This window comes from Puma concolor, chromosome C1 (assembly GCF_028749965.1).
Source record: "Puma concolor isolate L17-30 chromosome C1, mPumCon1.1.hap2, whole genome shotgun sequence".
Taxonomy (NCBI): domain Eukaryota; kingdom Metazoa; phylum Chordata; class Mammalia; order Carnivora; family Felidae; genus Puma; species Puma concolor.
Window position 1 is genome coordinate 167,279,178 of NC_141674.1, and position 26,328 is coordinate 167,305,505.

General features: G+C 36.3%; 1 protein-coding gene and 1 pseudogene across 9 annotated transcripts in view; both read left to right on the top strand.

Moving 5' to 3' along the window:
- RBM45 (RNA binding motif protein 45) overlaps positions 1-26,328 on the top strand; it is a 51,046-nt gene that overhangs the window by 14,818 nt on the left and 9,900 nt on the right. For 2 of the 9 annotated variants that reach the window (XM_086718966.1, XM_025935009.2), the window contains exons 9-10: positions 451-651; positions 3,251-3,507. In XM_086718966.1, the coding sequence (XP_086575092.1) occupies positions 451-643 (193 nt within the window). In that variant the 3' untranslated portion in view covers positions 644-651; positions 3,251-3,507. Of the gene's footprint in view, positions 1-450; positions 652-3,035; positions 3,082-3,250; positions 3,508-7,300; positions 7,341-25,649; positions 25,725-26,328 lie in introns of those variants that run through there. The other 7 variants (XR_015255352.1, XR_015255351.1, XR_015255353.1 and 4 more) reach the window with 7 other exon arrangements.
- Positions 20,114-20,212, top strand: LOC147578564 (U6 spliceosomal RNA; annotated as a pseudogene).

Below are 26,328 nucleotides of genomic sequence, written 5' to 3' on the forward strand. Positions count from 1 at the left end.
AATATGGAATTTGAGAGACTGTGTGGGAGGGTGAAGCAGGAGAAAACAAGGCCCATGTCAAGAAAGGCCCACAAGCCACATTAGGGAGTTTGTCCTTACCCTGGAAGGGAATTTTGGGGAGGAAATGATCGTATCTGTATTTTAGAGAGATCACTGGGAAGACAGGGTAGAGAATAGATTGAAGAGGGACAAGCCCAGGGTGCAGGGAAACAAGGGAAGAACGTGTTTGAGTATTCCAAGGAAAAGATCATGACTGGCTGAATGAGGATGGGGAACTGAGTGAGAATGAAGAGAACTTGACTAATAGAGGACGTGCTTGAGAAGGAGGATTGGCTTGCAGATTGGGTGTGGGGAGAGGAATGGAAAAGGAGTCCAGAATGGACCCCAATTTTGGGACCTACGCAGTTGTATTTTTTACCAATTTCGGTTGATTTTTTTACTTTGTTTCAGTCGTTTTGGTAACCTGATCGAAGTTTACCTTGTGTCAGGAAAAAACGTGGGGTATGCCAAGTATGCAGATAGAATAAGCGCCAATGATGCCATTACTACTTTACATGGAAAGATCCTTAATGGAGTCAGACTTAAAGTTATGTTGGCAGATTCCCCAAGGGAAGAATCTAACAAACGACAGAGAACTTACTGATTCTTGAGGTAAGCCCTTTTTACTCTGAATTTTAAAAACATACCGGCTAAATATTATAGCCAGAGGAATACGTATAGAGTTTTCTTTTTAAGGATTTGGAAGCTATCAGTTAAAAGCCTTGTGACTTAAAAAAGCTTGGCTGATAAAACCACAGCACAGGTTAATTTCACAATATATTTTTTAAACCTGAATTTTGTAAACTTAAAACAAATGTTTTTGATGTTTACTGGGAGAATGTTTTTGCCCTTCTATAAAATAAAATCAGATTTCAATATAGGAAATTAAATAGTGGCTTTTTTTGTTTGTGAATGTCTTAGATGTTAAGAATTAGACTTTTATATGCTTATGTAACTTTTTAAAATTGAAATAGTTCTAAAGATTTTTTAAGTTGAGGGATTAATGTCTTGAGTTATAAATTAATTTATAATAGCCTTTATAAAGAGTGTTTTTGACATCTCACTAGTGTAATACCTTAAAAGCAATATCAAATAATACGTGTTTTTGGAACTTTTGAACTTAAATGTTGGTTTTTTGTGGACTTTTAAATTTGTGAGTTTGTGCATTAAAACTACACATTCAGAAAGTATTCTCATATGCATATTTGTATTAAAAAAAGAACCCAGACAATTTACCAAAAACTCTTTATCTATTATAATGGTACATACAGCCATATGAATTCCTTTTTCTTTAGTTTTCAGAATCAAACTTAAATTTCTTTTTCTGTGATAATTCAACTCACATCTCCATGGCTTAGGGAGACATTCTTTAAAGTAGAAATGTTCAGCTCTTTCACTTTTTTATTCTGGAAATGAATTCTGAGTTTCAGGGGAAGCTGACAGTTTCCCTGTTTACACACACGCCAGCTTTCCAAGTCCACTGCTGGTCAAATGATAGCAGTTGGCAAGCACTTTAGATTCACTTTGAAGGTACTGACTTGAAAGCAGATTTCTTTTTACATCAATTTTCTTTCCGACCAATTATGGCAACTAGCAAGTATCAGAATGGATTGTCTCATGCCTTAGTGCTGATGACCTTCTAATATAGAGCAAGTCAGGTGATGAGTTCCTCCTACCTAGAAGGCATTTGGCAATATTTGGACCCATTGTGAATAATCCTAATTTAGAAATGTCTTAAAATATTTTATCTAATTATAAAATTCATTCCCATTACCCCATATAATGTAGAAATATTAAAATGCCAGTGAAAATGACTTAGCAAGTTCTTAAAGCTGTTTTTTTATGTTTACAAATAAAATGTTAAGACCTGAATTCTGGTTAGCCAGCTGTCTTCTAAAATAGCACACAAAAATGTGTTTGTGTCTTTGGATATTTTAATATGTAGATAACAATTATTTTATTCAAAGAATCTTTGTCCTTAAAAAAGTACAATAATACTATGTTTTTATTATGGGGAAAATGTATGAATTACTCTTGTGGATGAGCCTTTCCTGGTGATTATTTATATAATACAAAAATATTATACTTAAAAATCAGAAGATCTGGCTTGGAATTCTAACTCTGATACCTGACTGTGATTGGACAGACCTCTTCACCTTCCTGAGTCTGATTTTTTTAATAGGGTTAGTGAGAGAAATGAATCAGCAGAAGTCTTTATAAAAATAATGTTTTGCAAGTATGAACTAAAACTGTTGCATTGGTGATTTCAGTGAAATCTTTGAGATGTTGTCTCATCTAAATGGTCAGAAACTAAAAGTTTAATATACAGACTGTGGGCATTCAGTGCTATGGGAATGAAGCTTTATCATACCACATTTTTCCCTGTAAAAGTGGCGTACCTTCATCCCATTCCCTGCATTATAGAGGAAGTGCATATACTTCAGCATGACTCTTCATAAAATATAAATCTGTCCTTTTTCCCTTTATTGAATTGTACTTATTCAGAGCAAAGATAAAATAGGGTCAGGTTAGCTGGAAATAGTGGGAAATAATCAGCTATATTAGCTTTAAATGTTTTTAAATTTATTTTTGCTGTAGATTTCCTATTTACTGTGGACTCCAGTGATTCTCCTCCTTTGTTGGTATATTAAGTAAATGTACATATTTTAAGGTTCAATAAAATAATGAGAAAGTTTACCAAGTTTTACATGAAAATTGAAATTGAAATTCTTGGAGGGGGAAGCATTTTTTTGTTTGTTTCCTTAATTTCAAGAAGACACCAGTACCACTCAAAGGTTGGTTCCTTTTATCTCTAAGGAATAGGCCTAGGATTAGGTGAGCTACACCTATAAAATAGGAAAAACTGAGTACAATTTTGAAAGTAATTGAGTTCTATTCTGAGCTGGGTTTGATGTGCAAAATATGTTTCTCTTTCTATTTGAGGAAAATAAACATTTTAGTATTTCAGAGCATCCTGATTTTATATTAATTCACAGCATTTTCCCTCCAGAAATTCAGTACCTGTTTACATCATCCTTCTGAGTAAGTTTGGTTTTGCTTATTTTGGGGCGTCTATGATTAAGTAAGCAGATAACATTGGTTACTTTGAAATACAGGAAATTCCTAACATTATAATTATAGGAATACTATATACAACAGCTGTTTCCTTTCAGGTGATGATTTTCATACTTGTGTTGTGTTCTTTCTACAGAACAAAGACTAAATAATGACATAATCCTCAGCTGACTGACTGAAAATGTGACTGGACGCACTCCCTGTGGACAGTTGACAGCTTTTTTTTTCATATACCTGATAGTCTGTGCACAACATTGTTTTGTCTGGGGAGCACGAATTGTTGACATGAATTTTTGAATCCACACGTCAGTGCTAAAACTAATATAATAGTTGTTTCTTAGAGCAATATGTTGTTATGTGTAGCAGAAATAAAGTTTTCTTTGCTTGACTAAATCATGCCTTATTTATGTGAAAGAAGAGAATAAAAAATAAAACAGTGTTTAGAATTTTACTAAATGACATATTTCATTGATTTTGAGATGCACATTTTTTCACATTTTTACACTTCTCAAATTGGAAACATCTTAATACCGATTATGTGCCATACTGTAGTTGACAACCTCTTTTTATTTCTCAACAGAACGCAAAAGTGCTTCCTTCAGTCGGTTGCATCTTAGATTCAATAAAATATGGTAATTGCTCAACCTACACATCCAGATTGGCTACTTACACTTTAAGTCAAGAACCAAAATACATTATTAGAAATATTTTAGACTATATTTTATAGTTACACCAAAATTTGTTGGTAATTTTGTAAAGATCTTTTAAGATTATAGAGCAACGGTGATTAAAAAAAGTTTTAAGTTGTTGATAAGTTTAAATAAATATCAGTGGCCTTGCGGGAGGGTGGACATTTTCCCTTTATAAATACAAGATATAATGGTCACTGCAAAAATATAACATGTAATTTCAGAACAGATTATGATAGAATAGTCATTTCAAAAAAAGATTAAAGATTAAGACCCTACTATGCTTGTATTTTGAAAATCCAAGGAAAATGTTTAGCTGCTATTGAGGTGAATGATGTGTATCAAAAAGGTGTATCTAAATCAGAAACTCAGCATCTTAAAGATATTATAAATGGTATGCAGTTATTAAAACCATTGAAGTACCTCCTCATGCCTTCCACATTCTGAGTTAAACTAAAAATAATAAAAGATTAAGTTCACTGGGCGTAATAGAGTATTGCATAGTTTGACATCTCTCCATTTAAAAGTTGAAAATTCTTTTTTTGAATTGGTAATTTTAGTAAATTGAGATAAAACTTTCAATCTCCTCTTCCCAGGCAGGGCTTACTGAATGAGAATGGAATCTTTGTGAACCAAAGAGCATATTTTTATTTATTTTGAGAGAGAGTATGTGTGAGCACATGCAGGAGGGACAAAGGGAGAGAGAATCTTAAGGAGGCTCCACACCCAGCCTGGAGCCCAGTGCGGCGCTCCTATCTCAGGACTGCGAGATCATGATTTAAGCTGAAATCAAGAGTTAGTCGCTTAACCAACTGAGCCACCCAGGCTCCCAAAGGGCACATTTTATAAAGGAAGCAGATATTCTCATTCAAAATGAAAAACCTAAGTAAGGAGAGTTGATTGATTATGAACAAGTAGACTTATTCATCCTAAGCTCATTTACTGCACGCGTAGTTCCATTTTCATGGATTGGAACCAAATGGTGCCCTACAGGTTATCAGTCTCTACCACTCAAGTGATGTTTGAATATTCCCAGAAATATTCCTGCCAGCTGGTTAATCTAAACAGTGTAAAAGTAGGAAGGGAGTTCTCTTAAGTCATACCTGAGTCCATTGCATCTTTGGTTAATCCTCATAATTGACAAAATATGATTCCCTACAATTAATCACCTATTAGTCTTTAGGTTTTTCACTGGGTCAAACAGAAGAAGCTGAATCTTTCAGGTGATTCAGCTCTTTCAGCTCTCACACCCTCCTGCCCTCCAGATTTTCTATTTGCATTAAGTAATTCCAACTTGTCCATGCTGCATTTAATGTCAGCCAGTTTCAGCAAACAGTTGTGGTTTCAGTAAAGTGTCTTATGCAGATATATTTCCTTGATTCCTTCATATTAATTCTAAAGAGACTTGGAGAATTGTTCTCTGCCTACGAAACACTGCTTTTACAGTGCAACCGTCTGTTGTGTTTTCCAACTGCATGTCTCAGTTCTCTTGCAGGTGAGCCCTAAAACTTTATTTTGAAAAGTCAGAATGTCACGTTTTTCTTAAGATGAAGTTCTAGAACCTAAGAAATAGCATTTAATAATCTAGTACTTACGTATTCACTTAAATGTTTACTTCTCAAATCCAGTTTGGGTATAAGAACATAATACTATATTCAGATCCTTAAATGCGTTGCATATGTCAGTTACTAAAATTGCCAACATAGTGGAGTTTTTATTAGGTGTGTATTTCTTTAATTTAAAAAAAGAAAAAAATGTTAAGCAATTCAGATCAATAAATTTCTCTTTCAAATATGTGGTTCAGATATAAATAGCATTTAAAACAAAGCCTGATCAAAACTTTCTTGTAAATTCATTGTCAGGTCTTTTACTGTAGGTTACAGATGCTGAAAGCAGGTATCAGATTTGTTGTTTCTAGAGCATCATGTCCAAGCTATGTTCCTTGAAGTACTAATGTCTTCAGAGAAGTCCGTTATTCTTTAGGGAAGAAGTTTTCATGGTCAAATACATTTAGAAAATAGTTATTATTGCACAGATTTTTTCGATCGTGAAACTTCCCAGAGGCTTTAATATGCTAATATGTTCCGTCCCTGTATTTCCAAAAGAAGAGCATAATTTGCACTGTGAAATGTGTTTTTGGAGGCACACAGGGCAATGATATAACAACGGATGTGTTTTAGGAAAGTTTCTTCTAGCATATATACTGTTTTTATTCAATGGTAATGGTGTGGTTTTATTTATAAGTTTACTTTTTATGCTCTGTTATCCCACCATAGATGAAAAATTAATGCAAAATACTAAGGAAATTATTACTCTAAAATTTTCTCATTCCCTGAATTTTATTCTCTTTTACTTGGTACCTATGTGATATCAATGAACAGATAGGAGGTAAAATAAGGGATTTTACCACTAGGTGGTGATAAACATTGCCACTCAGAAACAGTGAACTACAGCATTCAGATGTTATTTAAGGCCCTGAGCATGAAATGACAGGATTTGTATTGGGTAAAGCAGTGGTTCTTAAACTTAAGTGTCTACCAAGAATACCTCAGGTATTTGTTTAAAATACAGGTACACTGAGTTTTCAGGTTTGGGGGTGAGTGTCTCAGTAAGCTCCCTAAGTGATTTTGAAAGGGTAGTCAATGACATTGTCTTTTCAGTATACTAGCCTAAAGAGATTCCATATATTGGACATTAAGTTGGACTATTGTAAAAGTAAGACGTTGAGAAGTTCCTAAGTCTTTTTACCTTAAGCATTTTTTAGAATTAAGCATCTGCTTTAATATCAGTTAAACATGAATTACAATGAGAAATTGAAAAACAGTCTTACAAATAAGGTATCAGGCTGGCTTTTTCATATTAGCAAATATTTTTTGATATTTTTGCATAGGATGGTAATTATTTGCTTTTTGCCACCCAAAGCTTCTACCTAATTTTATTTTTTATTTACTTTTATTTTGAAGTGAATTATTTTCATAAATTACCATCAAAGATTTTGGCTCTAAAGAAATATGGGTATATATGTCATTCTTTTTAAATGACAAAGGAGCATGAAGGTGATGTCCTTATTGATCATGAGTGTTTAAAAAAATGAAAAAAGAATGCTCACAAGAGTACAGAAATATATGTGTATGTATCTGAGTATTTTTACAATCCTAAAGTGAATCTTATTATAAAATGAATGTTTTTTTGGTGCACCCAAAAACTGTTGATTTATAGGTGCAGTTGAATTTTCAGTAACTTCTTATTTGCATAAAACTAAAATTCAATGAGGTCAAGAATAAATTAAATATTTATATAGCCTTTCCATCCAGAGGTATAGCCACCTGCAAGTTTGATCTTTTTTGTATGTGGTTAGTAAGCTCTATTAAAATCATAGCAACTAGCTTTACATATGATTTCAGTAAAGAGAGATAACATAAAGGTCATCCTTATTAGGTAAGTTTCATTTCAGTATCTGAATTCTAATAAATGGATTGCATTATTTCCTTTTCTAGAAACAGTAACTCAAGAACACTTGGATCCTGGGAACTGAAGGTATGGTATAACCAGGGGATCAGATAGAAATATTTAGTTAACATATGAAATTGCAGTTCATTCATTATACTGACCATGTTTTCACTATATTTAAGGTAGAAAAGACTTGTCCTCAGTAGAATATGGAGGACCCATTATACTTTGAGAAAGTTACCAGGCCCTATGAAAATCCATTTGAGTGTTTATCACAGGAGAAGGGAATCCTATGACTGTTTCCTATGAATTGCAGCCAATATCAGATGTCAAGGTCCACGTGAGCTGGTTAACCTGCCAGCTGAGTAAGGCTGCAGCCACTACAGCACCCTGGAGACTGCCTTTCTGACAATACTGCTGCAGAAGTGGTGGAAGGAAGGCACCAGGAGACTGTTTTAGCAATATCATTTATATTTGAAATACAGAAATCAGGAACTGTGTGAAAAAACGAGTACTGTTTTCTTTAGAAATTGAGAAATTATTGAGCACTAAAGGGTAACCAAAGTACTTACAGATACTCCTATGAATCTATACTCTTATTTTCCTGCTTCTACTCCATTTCTGATTTTGTAGGTAAATGCTGTTGCTGCTAACTGATTTTCTTGCTTCCATATTACCATTTTTCAGTGTTAGTAATACACAGGTGGTAGCATTCATTAGCACAGAGTTCTTAAAGGGTTTTTGTGTTGGTTCTGTTATTTTTTGTTTGTTTAATGCTAAAAGAAGAATTAAAGTAATCTAAAGTCATCGAATTAAAATCACACTTATTTAGTGGAAGATCTGCTGTATAAAAATACATCATTTAATTTTTTCTGTTCATCCTTGGTAAAGTCTGTTATATCAGGTTTTGGCACTAGAAGATAGTTTTTACATTCTTAAATTATTGATCCTTTGGCACAAGAGACTTCCTTCCTCTTCTACATTAGTACATTAGTAACTTAAGAATGTGACATTTGGGGGACAGTAGAGAAGATTACGATTTGTTACTTGTAGGACTGACTTTAGGAAGAATCTGAAGTAGTTGCTGAAAACTGGAACTGGCTGACCTGCATTGGCAATGTCAGAAATGGGCCAACAATGGCAAGAAAAGAACATACTTGGAGATATAGTACCCATCTCTGTTTTACTATCACAAACTCCTGCTAAGGCCCATCTACCATTAAGTAGTGTTTTGGCTTAATCCTTCCCCCAGAAACTCCTAGCAGGTTTCATTCCCTTTCACATTTACCCTGAATCTTGGAATCCTAGGCACTGTAATGCAGTCTCATCTTTCACCTAGCCGGGTTTTATTTCACTGCTGTAACTCAAGGAAAGTATGGGGGGGCGGGGGGGGGGGGGTGGAATGAAAGTAGATTCCCTTTATGTCATCCTGAAAGATTAGCAATGTACTTCTACTTAGTAACTTTCAGTTACTTGTAATATAGGAATGTACAATGTCTTCTAGATTTTTTTTTTAAGTTTATTTATTTTGTGAGAGAGCATGAGGGTGAGCGGGGGGGGGGGGGGGGGGGGGGCAGAGAGAGAGGGAGAACAAGAATCCCAAGCAGGTTCCATGCTGTCAGTGCAGAGCCTGACACGGCTCAATCCCATGACCACAAGATTATGACCTGAGCTGCAATCAAGTCGGATACTCAACCAACTGAGCAACCGGGCGCCCTGATCTTATTGTTAACTCCAGTTCCCCCAAGAGCAAGTTTCATACATTATACCAACATCACCTTTCTGGACCTGTTTTCTCATCTAGGAAAAAAAAAATAATAATAAAGGCAGTATAAATACAAACACCTGCAACACTCCTATCCCAGTTTTCTGCAAAAATACCCGTGAAACATTCAAATAAAAAAGTTAATGTTATTCATAGAAACTTGGGTAAGAGTAGTGGAAACTAGAAGGAATTTTTACCAAGGAAAGCTATAAGGGGTGGAATTTTAAAAAACGGCTGACTCAGAATCCACATCAAAACAGCTTGTTGGTAAAGCAAGATGACACCTTAGCTTCTCATCATCTAACGTTGCTTATTATCCTATGTATAAGAAGGCTGTACTAATCATTTGAGACAGCTACTGAAAGCCCCATTCGGATTCTTAACTGGTGGCACTAAAGCTGTACTATCTTGGAGCTTTTCCTTAACCAAGAGAACCACAGCTGTCATTCACCTAGGGGTGGGGTGAGGGGGTGTAGTCATAAAAGGGAAGAGTAATGACAAGGGCAACAAAGGGATCCAAAAAGATCTCTTAGCCTCTATCCATTAGCAGATGTAGAATACTTAGAGCAAGATTCTTTTAAGAAAGGTGTTCTTTCCAGCCATCTTTCCTAAGAACTTCGGTCGTATTTTAAGGAAATTCCTTACCTTCATCTACACTAATCCTATGTCCGATGGACTTAGTTGGGTTTTCTGGAGGAATTAAATGGGATTAACGTTTCTGACCACCAGCTGGATCAGCATTGGCACCTGAGTGGGCTGAAAAAGACCTGAAAGCAATCCTCAGAATTGCAATCCTTGGATTCTGAGGATTCTGCAATTGGCCTAACTGAATATGTCCTCGTTGAGAAATGAGTAACTAAAAGGACAAGAGATATGAGCCAGTGTTTCACAAAGAAGGCCAAGAAGCGATCACAGTTTTTTTGCGTGTGTTTGTTTTGTTTTGTTTTTTTTCTGGCAGAGGAAGGAAGAATTGGGTAAATTTCTAATCTTTTATAAAGATAACATTAAAATACTCTTTTTTACTTTGACAGGTAATGTAAATTTAAGAATAAAATTTAAATCTGTTAAATGTCCAGCCATATTAGTCATCAAGGAAATGCACATTAAAACTCTACAAAGATATCCTTACAACTGTTTAGCAAAAATTAAGATATTGACAATACCAGTGTTGGTGAGAATTTGGAACAGCAGGAACTCTCAAACTGCCAGTGTTACTGTAAATTGGTTCAACCACTTTGGAAATGCTTGACAAATCCCTACTAATGTTGAAACATACAGCTACCTGCAACTCAGTAAGTCTACTTCTAAGCATGTAAGCAACAGAGATAAGAACATATGTATACAAAAAAATAGAAGGATATTCTTAGCATTATTCATAACCTCAAAGTGGAAACAATGCAGTGTCAACAGAATGCATACATGAGATACTACTCTGTAACAAGGACATGAGCTAATTTGCTACATGTAATAATTGGGATGATTTTTAAAAAAAAAATTTTTAACGTATTCATTTTTGAGAGACAGAGTGCGAGTGAGGGGAGGGGCAGAGAGAGGGAGACACAGAATCCGAAGCAGGCTCCAGGCTCTGAGCTGTCAGCACAGAGCCCAATGCAGGACTGGAACCCACGAACCTTGAGAATCCTGATGTGAGCCGTAGTCAGACACTTAACTGGCTGAGCCACCCAGGTGCCTCAATAATTTGGATGAGTCTTATAAATATGATGTTACTAGAAGAAACAAGCCAACAAAAAATGTGTATATGATTCCCACTATAAAACACTTCAAAAACAAGCAAAATATACTTTTAGGCAGAATGGAGTGGGAAGGGGTCAGAAAGGGGGTTTATGGTGTGCTGGTAATGTCTTCACCAGCGTGGCGATAACTTTGTGATAACTTTTTGAGCTGTACTCTTAATGGCTTATGCATTTTTAAAATGTATCTTCTACTTCAATTAAAGTTTTTGTTTCTTAAATGAATTAAAGCAAGATCAGCATGAGGCTAATGGGGCAGACACTTCTGCAGTATGAGAGAAGAGCAATATCCTGAGGCACTTAGAATGAAGGGCTTTCTTTGTTTTTCCAGTGCATGTATAGCAAGAAATACTAGAAAATATTTGCTTCAGCTACCACCCTGGTGCAACAGAGCATTATGATGATGAGGGTGGAAGAGTAAGAGAGTAAAGAAAGGGAGAAGCCATATTAAAATTTGTGTCAGAAGCGGTAAATAAGGGGTGCCTGGGGTCTCAGTTGGTTAAGGGTCCAACTCTTGGTTTTGGCTGAGGCCATCCATTCATGAGTTCGAGCCCCACATCAGGCTCTGTGCTGATTGCAAAGAGCCTACTAGGGATTCTCTCTCTCTCTCTCTCTCTCTCTCTCTCTCTCTCTCCCTCCCCCTCCCCCTCCCCCTCTCCCTCTCTCTCAAAATAAATAAGCATTAAACATTAAAAACATTAAATAAATAACATTTTAAAAAGACAGTAAGTAGCCACAGTGCTAAAGAAAATTTAGCCTTAAATGAAGACCAGTGAATATCCCACTGGTTTTCAGAACCCTGTGGGTTCTCATGAACCAACAAAGGAAAGATGGAGGGGGTTCCCCACCACTTGTTTATCAACCAGATCAGAGCTGCCTTCAGTGTTCTATATTGTGCTTAATAAGCTTTCCTTTAAGGGATTCTGCAGCTTAAAGATGTGACAGTAAACCAAAGCACCAGGGTAAAAAGCCCTTTCAGATGAGTTCAGTGACAGAGAAAAAGTACAGATTTAAAAGGCTGGTTACAAAAATTTATCCTTTGAATAATAAGTGTTCCCAAAGAAAACAACAAAACAAATTAGGTAGTAGTTTTAATAGGAGAAATCTTGATCTAAAAAAAAAAGGCTCAAGTCTAAATGAAGATCCTGTTTTATACATTAAATGCCAGCTGGAATGGAGCAGAGTTTTTAGTTCAGGATTTCTCCAGTCATCCACATGTGAAGGTAACAAAAAAAATCTGTGGTCTGCAATTCACTACTTACTTGCCCTTTATAGAAAAAAATTATTTGAATATAATCACTCCATTACCAAAATGAACCAAAATTAAGAAGAAAAGAATGAGGGAAGAAAGTTGGTGAGTATTAAAATCAGTAAAACTACTAGGATAATGCAGATAATTATTTTTAAAATATATTATTTATTAAATGATTATTCTCAAAAAATTTTAATGGGGCTTATTAACTCCAGATTAAGTTAATGAAGAACCAAGAAGGGATCACAGTTTCTTTTTTAGGAGGTGAAATGAGGGGTAAAATCCAAACTTTTGTGGAAAAACAACAACTTGTTTTTTACTTTGAAAATGTAAGTTTAAGGGGCGCCTGGGTGGCGCAGTCGGTTAAGCGTCCGACTTCAGCCAGGTCACGATCTCGTGGTCCGTGAGTTCCAGCCCCGCGTCAGGCTCTGGGCTGATGGCTCAGAGCCTGGAGCCTGTTTCCGATTCTGTGTCTCCCTCTCTCTCTGCCCCTCCCCCGTTCATGCTCTGTCTCTCTCTGTCCCAAAAATAAACGTTGAAAAAAAAAAAATTAAAAAAAAAAAAAGAAAATGTAAGTTTAAGAGTCTTCTGAAATCTGTTAAGGTGATTAATAATAAAATTATTAACAGAATGTTTCCTGTCCAAATCCTTGAAAAAGAAAAAATGGAATTGCATATTTGACAAAAGTCAAAAGAAAAAGAAGAGCACTTAAGACCAAAAGTGTTTAAATTCTAAAATCAGAATGAAATGATTTGCTTCTTCCAAAACACTTACCTTTAAATCAAATTCTGCCACATACACCTAACATGAAAAGTATTTCAGAGTACAAGAAAGTATAAGTAGCATATTTACTCCTAAAATTACAATTAGTAGTGAAGACGACAAACCATAGAGTTTATATGCAGGATAATATAGGATTAAAATGCAGAAATACAAAAACCTTTAATGTAGAAATTGTGGGAGATCTTAACACATGTTCTGTGAACTATAACAAATCAAGTAGAAGTGAGATCTAAACGGGAAAAAATAATAAAGCAGAATTACTACATAGAAAAAAGAGGATATAATTTTTTTACTCAAATGGAATTGTTTACAAATCGATCAGATAGCAACATTGAATAACAGGCAGCGTAAGGGACCCAGAAACATGTCTTAACTTCTGCCCATCAGCTCATAATATTTACAGCCGGGATCATAAAACCATCAAACTAGTTCTAAAGTGTGTTTAGCCTCTTTGTTCTAAAGACAAATTGTGAGGAAATCATGTACCTTCTATTCTAAACCTGGACCCTCTGGGCCTCCTTCATTCCTGGAGGAATGAAATGGATGAGCATTTGGTGCCCATCTGCTGGGCATTACGTCAGCATCTGAGCGGACTGTAAAAGCTGAAAGCAATCCTTGCAGCCTGATAATTCCCTTGAAGTTCATTTTATAGGGCAGAAATTCTACAGGCTCTGTTCTTTGATCACAAAGTAATAAAACCAGAGAATAAAAAGCACAATCACTTGGAAAGTGATTTTAAAGGCCTCTTCTAGTTATTTTGTCAAGAAAAAATGCAATAAAAGAAGAGCGAAACAATGGGGAAAAGGGTGGGGGGGTATGTTTAAAGCTATGCTAAAGGGCATATTAATAGCCATTGTTGCATAGAGAGGGAAGATGGGTGAGTAAAACATAACACTAGAAAAAGTAACAATAAAGATAAGATTAATTAGAAATAAATTAGAAAAGGGGCACCTGGGTGGCTCAGTCAATTGAGCGTCTGACTTCAGCTCAGGTCATGATTTCGTGGTTCATGGGTTCGAGCCTCACATCTGGCTCACTGCTGTCAGAACTGAGCCTGCTTCAGATCCTCTGTTCCCATGCCCCTCCCCTGCTTGCACTCTCAAAATTAAATAAACATTAAAAAAAGAAAATTAGAAAGTAAAAAGGCAACCTGGCAAATGCATTTTTTAAAAATTCAAAATCAGAAATAAGGTAATGAAAAAGCAGAGGAAGATTAAAATAAGTGCCATCAATTATATATTTTAATTAAAACATTTGTTATGAAATGTTAGGTACACGAGTTTAGAATATCCAATCAACAAAAATTAGAAAACCTGACCAGGTCAATAACCAAAGAAAAAATTCAGGTAGTTATCAGTGAATTTTAGATCCTCAAATGAGCCCCATCACTTCTAAATTCTTCCAGACTTCAGAAGCACATTATTCCTGTGGTTTATAAGTTTTTCCATGCAGCCAGAAAAAGGTGAGAATATATATTGATTTTGCATAAATAACATTGCCCTGACAGCAAAACTTAAAAGGCAGTGAAAATCAAATCCATATATTGTTAATTTACCCATGACTATGGATATAAATAAACCAAATAAAATATTAGAAAGTGCAGATAATATGTCCCAAGAACATTTCACCATTGCCTAGTAGGGTTTATCCTTTGGTGAAAAAGCAGTTTACATGAAGAAAAATTATTACTGTAACACTTATTTTCATAGGACCGTACTAAGATCTACAAGTTGATTACTTACCCATTCTTGTGATTGTGCAAATACTGTGGACAGTTCAGATTATATTTGGTTTACTTGAAACAGTCACTAGCTGGAGGAGTGGGATTAGTCTGATGTATGTATGAATCAGTGTCTAACCCTCCCCTCTAACTACATGATGGCTAAATAATGGAGAAAGTATGGATGAATATTAGTGAGGGAACCAAAATGTCTAAAACTGCTTCTTAGAAAAATAGCTAAATTTATTGAGCCCTCACTATTTGCCAGGCATAAGGTTAATTGCTTTGCATACATCTCAAAACTTATGAAGTAAGTACAGTTTTTCTTGTTTTATTGAAAGGAATCTAAGGTGCTTTGAGAGAAATGAAGTAACTTGCCCAAGATCACACAGCCAGCAAAGGGGGAAGCTGGCCTTCAGATACAGATAGTCTTCTTTAAAATCCATGTTCTTGGGGCGCCTGGGTGGCTCAGTCGGTTGAGTGTCCGACTTCAGCTCAGGTCACGATCTCACGGTCCGTGAGTTTGAGCCCCGCGTCGGGCTCTGGGCTGATGGCCCAGAGCCTGGAGCCTGCTTCCGATTCTGTGTCTCCCTCTCTCTCTGTTCCTCCCCCGTTCATGCTCTGTCTCTCTCTGTCTCAAAAATAAATAAACGTTAAAAAAAATTAAAAAAATAAAATAAAATCCATGTTCTTAATCTGTACACTAAATGTCAACAGCTGTGACAAAGAATTCAGAAACCACCACACACCAATTGAATATTATGCAACAACAACAAATCCTTCCAAAACTATGAGACAGCATGGGAATACTATATCCCGTACAAGATTGAGAAGCTTTTGTGAGCAAAACCTGTTTATTTTTGTAACTTCCAACCCAGCTATGCACTTTATACATAATAGGCACAAAATGTTTATTTGGATTACAACATAAAGGGTTCTATGCATGTCTTTTACTACAGAGATTCCATAAACAAATCCATATTTTCTATAAATATCCTAGTAATTGTTCAGACGCCATCTTTTAAAATTGAGACCCTACTTACTAGGCTGAGTTTTAAAGATTTAATTTCAATTTTATGTTTCTGTTGTTTTTCATAAATGTATTAGTGGCTAAATCACAGTCCACGTACAAATCTTGGTGGTATTTTAAAATAACAGGTAACATTTATTGAACTCTTGCTAAGTCAGTACTGCCCTAGGCACTCTAAGGCATTTTCCCATTTATCAGTCCTAATAGTTGTGTGGAATTGAGGTTAAATGACTTCTGCCAGGACACACAGCAAGCAAATAATGGAGCTAATAGTCACACTTAGGGAGTATGACTCCATGCCTTCGCTTAAGTTCACACTGTGTAATTCAAGTGCTGTTCTCTGTTTAAGAATGAAGTATAAAATCTTTGTTGTAAAAATAGAGCATGTAATGAAGAGATAATTTCATTCCATTGTGTGGCCCCTTGAGAGTGTGGGGTGAAGAGAAAAATATAACTGAGATGAGAGGAAGTGCAGAAAGCAAGAGAGAAAGGAATAAGATGGCAAAATAAAGAAATGATGACTCAGTGGCTTTGTGGTCAAAGCATTGGTTCCTTTTTTTTACCTTGGTTGTACGAGTTTAACTAACAGCTCTATTAAGCACCTGTGTACTGAGTGCCAAGAGACATGATGGTGAGAAGAAAAAAAGATAGCTTCCTTGCCTTTATGTAAATTAGTCTAATTCAGATTTAGTTGAAAACTATGAGGTCAGGGGCGCCTGGGTGGCTCAGTCGGTTAAGCGTCCGACTTCGGCTTAGGTCATGATCTCGCGGTCCATGGGTTCGAGCCCCGCATCGGGCTCTGTGCTGACAGCTCAGAGCCTGGAGCCTGCTTTGGATTCTGTCTCCCTCTCTGTCTGCCCCTCCCCCACTTGCACTCTGTCTCTCTCTGTCTCAAAAATAAATAAACATTAAAGAAAAGAAAAGAAAACTATGAGGTCAGCTATCACTTGGGTTAAAGCAGGCTGGCTCCTCCTATACCTAGCTCTTTCAAAGGATTCACCAAAACAAAAGAATTCCCCTTTTACTGTCCCTCCCCGAATTTGTCCACACCTAATTCTTTTTGTTTTACAGGGTTTTTTTGCTCTATTTTTGAGGCAAAAACTATAATGCGGTGTGCAAATAATAAGTATTAAGATTCAATAAATTTTGACAAATGCATATATACTCTGGCAACTCACTGTTTGAGACTGTTTCTGTGTGTCTTGAAAGGAGAGACTCTCTCTCTTCAGGAATGTTTTTATCGTGAACAGTCTTGGAAGATAGTGTCTCCCTCCAGAGCAAAAGGCAGGTTTGTTTACTGTCCAGTATAATAAAGGTAATGTCTTCTTCCAGAGCAAAGGGCAGGCACAATTACTGCCCTTTATAAAAGATTTAGGTTCCTGAAGCTTGAAGATCTTCAGTTCTGACACAAGTTTACTGTATACACAGCATCTTTCTGGACCCCTCTGTGTTACCTGTTTAAGGCTTCGGGAACAAGAGGAACCAATGCAAACACATCCAAACTGCTTATTGTGCTATGGATAATAAAGTTCTTTGTCTCTGACCCAGGAGTTTTGTGTCTTCTGCCAGCATCCACAAGACTGTTAGGCTAACTTGCTATCTTGCAAGTAGGGTGAAACGTCAGACCCTTCACGGTTCTTGACAGCCACCCTCCTTCAAGATACAGACTTTTCCATTGGAGCAACAAGTTCCCTCACGGCTCTTTCCCATCAGTCTCACGAGACAATCCTCTTTCTGATTTTCACAATAGGTAGTTTTGCCTTTTCTAGAACTTCACATACATGGAATCATACAACATATACTCCTGTTTCTCTGCTGCAATCAGTATGTCTGTGAGATATATCCATGCTGTTGTGTGTATCAGTGGTTCATTCCTTTTCATGTCTGAGTGGTTTTCCATTGTTAGAATGGTCCTCAATTTATCCATTTCCCTGTTGATGGACAGTGGGTTGTTTCCAGCTTGCAGACTAAAGCTTCTGTAAACATCCACAGGTTTCTGTTTAGTAATGTTTTATTATACACAGGAAATCGGGAACAAATCATGTAGAGTTGCTTTTGAAGATTGTTCATTTTTGTTTCAGAAGACACTTATCTGATCTAGACCCAAATTTCCAGCTCCATCTCTTTTGCAGTGGGCAGCAGCTGAAATTTCTGTCACAGTTTTCAGCCTTCCATCTGTTGTGTTTCACCTGCCCCCTTGGAGTCTCTCCTGCACGAGCACAGCTAAAGGAGTCAGCTAAAAATTGGGGTGAGGTTTATAATAGATTTAAGACTCTGTAGGTTGTGACTCTTTCCCTTTTTGATTATCCTCCCTAACTTCAAAGTTGCTTGGGCACCTCTAAACCCAGCCAGCCCATTGACTCCTCAAGCCAGTATGACTGCATTTTTCTGCTTGAGTTCTAGCATTTTTTCACTCAAGAGGATGTGAGAGTGTCCTCCGGCAAAAAACTTTATAAACACAAATCTCACCTGGTGTGATTCCCAAAATGTTTATTCCCCTCAGTTTCTGCCTGCTTTTGGTCATTCTCCAGTGCCTTCAAATAGCTGTTTTTCAATATGTTGCCCAGAGTTTATAACTGGTATAGAAGATTTAGTCAATAAAAGCTTCTTTACCATTTCCAGAAGCAGAATTCTGCCTAGTATATCTTTATCCCTTATTTTAAATCTTCTGTGTCATCTTACTTTGGATATATCCCTTATAAGCAACATGGAACTGGTTTTATATTTTATGGAATCTGATTCTGTTTGCCATTCAATATGTTGGTTTAATTGTAATTTACGTTTATGTGATTAATGGCCTCTGGATTTAGTACCATTTTATGTGTTCTGTTTACCATTATTTACATTTGCTTCTTTGGTTCTGGTCTTTCACTAGATTGAACAGATTTTCCCCCCACCCTTTATGTTTTCCTCATTTGGAAGTCATAATTGTATATCTCTTCCTTATGTATATATATAAAATATATATACATGCATATGTATATAGAAAATATTTATGTCTATATTTCACATATATATCTAAATATACTTCTATAAAATTTTTACCAAAGTCTTCAATAGTTCTGTCTTCCTTACAAACTGGAAAAGAACATTAGTTCCTTTTATTTACCCTTTTATTATTGTCTAAAAATTTAGCATCAACTTTTTTTTCTTTTTGGTGCAATTGTAAATGGGATTGTCTTCTTAATATCTTTAATTACTTCATTGTGTAGAAATGCAACAGATTTCTATATGTTAATTTTGTATCTTGTGACTTTACTGAATTCATTTATCAGTTCTAGTTTTTTGGCAGAGTCTTTAGGGTTTTCTGTATATAGTATCAGATCATCTGCAAATAGTGGAAATTTTACTTCTTCCTTACTACTTTGTATGTTTTTTTTATTTTTTTCTTATCTGATTGCTGTGGCTAGAACTTCCAACACTATGTTGAATAAGAGTGCAACCTTCAGTGGTTATTCCAGTGAGATGTATTTAGGAGTTTTGTTTTCCTTTTTTCTGTAAATGCCTTTATTTTGCTTTTACTCTTTGGATGATAACTTTTGCTGAGTATAGAATTCTATATTCAGAGTTCTTTTCCCCTCAGCAATTTGAAGCTGTTATTCCATTGTGTCCTATCATTTACATTTCCCATTTAGAAATCTGATATTACTTTAATTCTTTATCATGCCTTTATAGTTAATTATTTTTTTCCTATTTGGTAAGTACCTTGTCTTTCCTGATATTAAAGGAAAAGCTCTAAGTTTTTCACCACTGAGTATGATGTTAGATATGGATTTTTGCATATATGACCTTTATTATGTTGAGATATGTTCCCTCTAAACTTACTTTGCTAAGACTTTTTATTGTGAATGGATTTTGTACTTTGTCAGATGATTTTTCTCCATTTATTGAGATAATCATATGGTTTTTATCTTTTCTCTTGTTAATGTAATGTATCACATTAATTGATTTGTAAGTATTGAACTACTCTTATATCCCTGGAATAAATCCTACTTAATCATGGTGAATGATTTTTTTTTTTTTTTTTGAGAGACAGAGAGAGAGACAGAGCACACACAAGTAGGAGAGGGGCAGAGGGGGAGAGAGTGAGGGAATTTTTTTTTAAAAAAGATTTATTTATTTATTTGTTTGTTTATTTACTTATTTAGAGAGTGGGGGGGGGGGGCAGATAGAGGGAAAGACAGAGAATCCCAAGCAGGCTGTGCGCTGCCAGTGCAGAGCCTGACCCAGAGCTAGAACTCACGAACCGTGAGATCATGACCTGAGCTGAAATCGAAAGTTGGGCACTTAACCAACTGAGCCATTCAGGCATGCCAGGTTTTTTTAACATGTTGTTGGATTCAGTTTGCTAATGATTTGTTGAGGGTTTTTGCATCTATGTTCATAAGAGATAGTGGCCTATTGGTTTTTTTGTTTTGTTTTGTTTTGTAGTGTCTTTATCTGGTTTTGCTATCAGGGTAATACTGGCCATAAAATGAGTTTGGAAGCTTTCCTTCCTCTTCTATTTTTTTTGGAAAAGTTTGAGAAGGATAGGTATTAACTCTTTAGGTGTTTGGTAAGTGATTGCTTCAGCAGCACATACACAAAATTGGAATGATAGAAAGATTAGCATGGCCCCTAGACAAGGATGACAGGTAAATGGTAGAATTCACCTGTGAAGCCATCTGGTCTTGAACTATTATTTGTTGGAAGTTTTTTGATTACTGATTCCCTTTCATTGCTAGTAATCAGTCTGTTCAAAATTTTTATTTCGCCTTGATTCAGTTTTGGAAGGTTATGTGTTTCTTGGAATTTATCCATTTCTTGTAGATTGTCCAATTTGTTGGCATATAATTTTTCATAATATTCTCTTACAATCCTTTGTATTTATTTAATGTCAGTTGTTATTTCTCCTCCTTCATTTCTGATTTCATTTACTTGAGTCCTCTCTTTTCCTTCAAGAGTCTACCTAAATGTTTATCTTTTCAAAGGACCAGCTCCTGGTTTCATTGATCTGTTCTATTATTTTTTTCATCTCTATTTAATTTATTTCTGCTCTAATCTTTATTATTTCCTTCCTTCTACTGGCTTTGGGCTTTGTTCTTCTTTTTCTAGCTCCTTTAGGTGTAACGTTAGATTAGCATTAACGTTTTATGGATTTTTTAAAAAAATATTCAAATATACCAACATATTTATGCTCACTATTGTTTCTTTTTGTTAAAATAACAACTTAATGATATGTCATTTATATGCCATAAAGCCACCATTGTTTTTTGCATTTAACTTCTTTCTCTAGGGTTCACATTTCTTCTTGCAACCTTCAGTGGTTATTCCAATGAGATGTGTTTAGGAGTTTTGTTTTGCTTTTTTCTGTAAATGCCTTTATTTTGCTTTCACTCTTTGGATGATAACTTTTGCCTGAGTATAGAATTCTACATTCAGAGTTCTTTTCCCCTCAGCAATTTGAAGCTGTTATTCCATTGTGTCCTATCATTTACATTTCCCATTTAGAAATCTGATATTACTTTAATTCTTTATCATGCCTTTATATTATTTCTTTCCTCTTTGGTAAGTACTTTTCAGATTTTTATCTATATTTTTCCTTAGTTTTGTTAAAAAATACTTGATGTATATCAGTGTATTAGGTATGCAGCATGATGGTTTGATTTACTGTGTTTGATATCTTGCAGTTTACCATGATGTGTCTAGATATGAATTTATGTTTATCCTGCTCAATACAGAGTGCACTTTTAATTTTAGGGGTCATTATTCAACTTTGGGAAGTTACTTGGCACTATCTCTTCAAATATTTCTTCTTTGTAATTTCTCTATTTCCTTCTTTTGGAAGTTCCATTAGATAGAGTCTCTCAGTTTGCCCTCTGTATCACTTATTTTCTCATTCTTATTTCTTTTAATTTTTTTTTTTTTTTAGCGTTTATTTTTTTTTTTTATTAAAAAAATTTTTTTTCAAAGTTTTTTATTTATTTTTGGGACAGAGAGAGACAGAGCATGAACGGGGGAGGGGCAGAGAGAGAGGGAGACACAGAATCGGAAACAGGCTCCAGGCTCCAAGCCATCAGCCCAGAGCCTGACACAGGGCTCGAACTCACGGACCGCGAGATCGTGACCTGGCTGAAGTCGGACGCTTAACCGACTGTGCCACCCAGGCGCCCCTTTTTTAGCGTTTATTTATTTTTGAGACAGAGAGAGACAAAGCATGAACGGGGGAGGGCCGGAGAGAGGGAGACACAGAATCTGAAACAGGCTCCAGGCTCTGAGCTGTCAGCACAGAGCCCGATGAGGGGCTCAAACTCACCGACCGCGAGATCATGACCTGGGCTGAAGTCGGCCGCTTAACCGACTGAGCCACCCAGGCGCCCCATCTCATTCTTATTTCTTAAAATCTCTTTCTGTTATGGGGGTTTGGGAGGCTTGGTTGGTTAAGCATCAACTCTTGATTTCTGCTCAAGTCACAATCTCACAGTTGTGAGATCGAGCCCACTTCAGACTCTGCACTGAGCATGGACACTACTTAAGATTCTCTCTCTCCCTCTCCCTCTTCCCCTACCCTGCTTGTGCTTTCTGTCTATAAATAAATAAATAAATAAATAAATAAATAAATAAATAGTCTCTGTTTCATTCTGGATTAATTACTCAGTAATGGTTTCTAATTTGGATATCTCTCTTCAACTATGTGCAGACTAGAATGTCCATTGAGTTTTCTATTTCAATAGATATATTTTTCTAAAATATGTATGCATTGCTTTATCTTTTTGAGTATATGGGACAGTCTTTTTCTTTAGATTGTCCTTTTATTTTTATTTAATATGAAGCAAGTTATTGTTCTGATTATTGATTTTATGGCAGTGTTTTTTAATGGTAGATGTCTTCATGTGCTTTGGAACTTTGATTTTCATTTTCATTTTGAATGGGAAAGGTTGCTTTGTCATCTACACCTTTCTAAGGATTTTTCACTTGGCCAACAAGTTCCCAGGGTCTCGAGTCTCAAACCAGGTCTTGCATTGACAATTTGAGGTTTCTCCTCTGTGTTGATTAGTTATTGCCAATACAGTCTCAAAATCTCAGTGGTACACAACAATAAGCATTTATTTTGCTTACAAGTCTATGGGACAACTCTTAATTCAGACTGTGGGTCTGTAGTCACCTGGGACAGTTCCATGTGTGCTCATTGTTGAGCCCAGGCTGAAGGAAAAGCAGCTATCCAGGGGACGTTCATTTCATGATAAAGGCAGGAGCACAATAGAGGAAAGAATTTTGCAAACCATTGTGCAAGCATTTCAAACCCTTGTTTATGTAACTTCTACAAACATCAGTTGACCAAAGCAAATCCGATAGGCAAGTCCCCAGTTAAGGAGCAATTTCTTCAAAGTTACAAGGTGAAGGGTTAACACAAAGAAGGGTGAAGGATCAAAGTCAGGAGTCATTTCGGTCAACCACAGTCCACCCTCTTGGCCACAATTATTTGTATGTGTCCCACAGAAAAACAGACTCACCCTTAGCCCAAGACCTCCAAGAGCCTCATCTAATCATGGCATCATGATCAATATTCAGTAACTTATGACAGAATCAAATTTGAATGTGGCTCCCATTGATCTGAAAGCCTATGAACTAAGATAGTGAGGGGGAGTGTAATCTTCCCCCACCATTATACAACATGGAATGATGGGACTGGGATAGGATAACTACAATTAATTCCTAGTCAAAGGGGGGAGATTAAAAGGCATTAGCATTCACTTTTTCTGAAATACCATGGGAAAAATGTACTCCTATTCTGAGAAGAAGGAATTTTCCTTGACTAGACCCTAATTCTCCCTGGCAGTGTGTCTCCAGTCTGTCGTTCTCTACTGTTCTTGGCTTCACCCTCCTAGAAGGTGAATTCTTTAGATTTCTGTCTTCCCACTTTGGTCACTTCTGAAATGGGCATTGGGAAATACGCCCCTTGTGGTACTAAGAAGATTTCTCAGCTACTTCCTGCCTATGAAAAGCCTTTGGCCAGACATCTTTTTATATCTCAGTCTCATTCCCTTTTAGTCTTAGCTGGTAGTTTATCACTAACAACTCTCTCAAAAATGGATTTTCTATGCATTTGTTTTCAGTGAGTTCTGTTTATCAGAACCATCCTATGATTCTTTTTGGGACATGCCTCTCATTCTAGACTTCATTATGAGAAACTTCCACCCATTAGGCTTCTGAGGGACCCCTGCCCTTAAGTTTTCTAGAAACGTGTTGGTCCAACTGAGAGGTTCTACCAGGCATCTCTTTAATTCTTTCAGATGTCTTAACAAAGGAAGTTGCAGCAATGCCCTTGGTTTAATATCCCCCCCACCCCCGACCCAGGCTGAATCTGAGACTCTCTTGCTGGCTTGAGATGAAGAGTTTTATTTGCCAAATAAGCAAGTTCTGGGGGCTAAATTCCTCTAAACTCTTCTTGCAAGTTGGAAGGTTTTTTTTTTCCCCCTGAACTTATCTCTTTCTTATAGTACCTTATAAAATAGAATTAAAAGTAACTGGCTCATACTTTGAGCACATGCCTAGAAATCATCCTGCTATCTTTTGTGTTACCACTGGCAACACTTTTATGAAATACAGGTTGCCATTTTTCAGCTTCTGTAATAGTTTCCTTACCATCCATCACCTGCCCTCTAAACTAATACCACATATTTTTAGGCTTTTATTACTTAGCATCTCAGTATTAGGCTTTCTGCACCAGCTAGCTATTGCTGTGTAATGAACAACCACAAAATGTCAGTGACACATAACATTAAGCTTTTAATTCTCTAGTGGGTCTGCAGATCAGTTACAGCAGCTTTAGGTATCAATGGCTGAAGCAGCTCTGCTTTATATCACGGGTCTGTGGGCAGGTGGGGCAGCTCTGGTCTGCAAATACTCGTGCTAAGGCCCAGGTTGAACAGTGGCAGTTACCCCAGGGAAAGCCCTTTTCACTGAGGTGACAGAAGTACAAGAAGGTAAGCCCCGTGAGACAAGCACATTCCATCACATCTACTAATATCCCACTGGCCGAAACAAGTTCCATGGCTGAGCCCTAAGTCAAAGGGTGGAAAAGTATACTGCCTTCTGTGGAAAGACCTTCAAACTTAGTATAGTAGAGGATTTGGGTACAGAGAGGGGAGAAGCATTTGGGCCAGTAATTTATGTCACCCTCCATGGTCATATGTGGGACTGCACTTCTGCTTCCAGAAGCATGCAGCTTCCCATGAAGTAGCCAGCAGCAGTGTTTTAAAGTTCCCCTGTGGGAGAGTGGAGGTGAGTGAGGATCACCCAGCCCAGCACCTAGTTTTAGGCAGCGAACCTGTCCTTGATCTCCATCTCATCTAGGGCACTTTTATTCTCTACTCCCCCAAAACGTGTTGACTCTCAGTTGCTTCTGCCTACTTCACAATCCAGTCCAGCAGGCCCATGGATGGCTCCTGGCCCCATTTCTTTATTGTATTTCTTTTCTGTTCCCACCTCACAGAAATGTTTATCCTATTGAACAAACTCGTGTCTCTTTTTTTTTAAGCTGTATATTTTTTCTTATGTATCACAGTCATGGATTTAGAGCAGGGGAAACATTGAACCTTGAACTTTAACAGCATTGCCACCCAAAGTTGTAGAATACCATGTGAAGTTTCTCTTTTATTTGTGATGCTTTTTAAAAATAAAATCTGTTTTGACATCTCTTGGCACTTAAATATGCCTAAATTTAATACATTACAAAATATAACCAGTTTCTCAAAGGATAGACATCAATATTGGAATTCAGTACGTTTGGAAAAATGATCAGGCTAATTGTATAAAAGGAGAACAGGAAATAGTCCTCTATTCTTAACAATAAATCTGATCATTAAGATAAACTACTTTTAAATGTGTATATTAAATATTAGTATATTTTATCACAACCCGGTTATCGCATTCTCTGTTCTAAGCCTTTCCAAATTTTTATCTCTTCTTTGTTTTTTGACTTTTTACTATATACAATGTATTACAGAAAATTTCAAATATATAATAAACACAGCATAGTTTAATGACCTCTATGTACCCATTACTGAGCTTCGTAATTATTAATCATGGCAAACCTTGTTTCATTCATACCAGGGTTGGAGAAACTATGACCCACAGGTCAAATCCAGCCTGCCGCCTGTTACTGTAAATAAAGTTTATTGGAACACAGCCATGCAGTTTGTTTAAATGTTGTCTCTGCCTGCTTTCATGCTATAATAGCAGAGTTTTGTAGTTGCAACAGATTGTATGGCCTGCAAAGCCTAAAACATTTATTATTTAGGATTTACAAAAAAAAAAAAAGTTTGCTGACCACTATAGTGTCCTCTGACCCACCCTCCTTAGCAAAAGTATCTCTTTCATATTTCATTTTAAAATATTCCAATATGTATTCTAAAAGATGAGGACTCTAAAAAAACAATACCATTCTTATCCTAAATAAATAGCAGTAATTTATAGTTTTGTTTCTTCTACGAGTGTCTCACTGAAGAACAAGTGAGAATTCTATAATATTTCTTTTTCTTCATAATGTGTTATCCAGATCCACCGTAGTCCACCCATAGTCTAACAAACCATTTTGTTACCTTTGAAATAAACTGCAGACTTTTTATTGTCATTAGTAGTTCATTCTCAGTAATTTTAACAGTTTCACACCTTACCTGTAAATGACCTCAAAGAACAAAATATTCTGAATTTAGCAAAGCATGTGAGAAAGTTAATAAGCAATAATAGCACAGTCACCAGAGAGATTTCAGCAAAACTGCAATTTGAGATA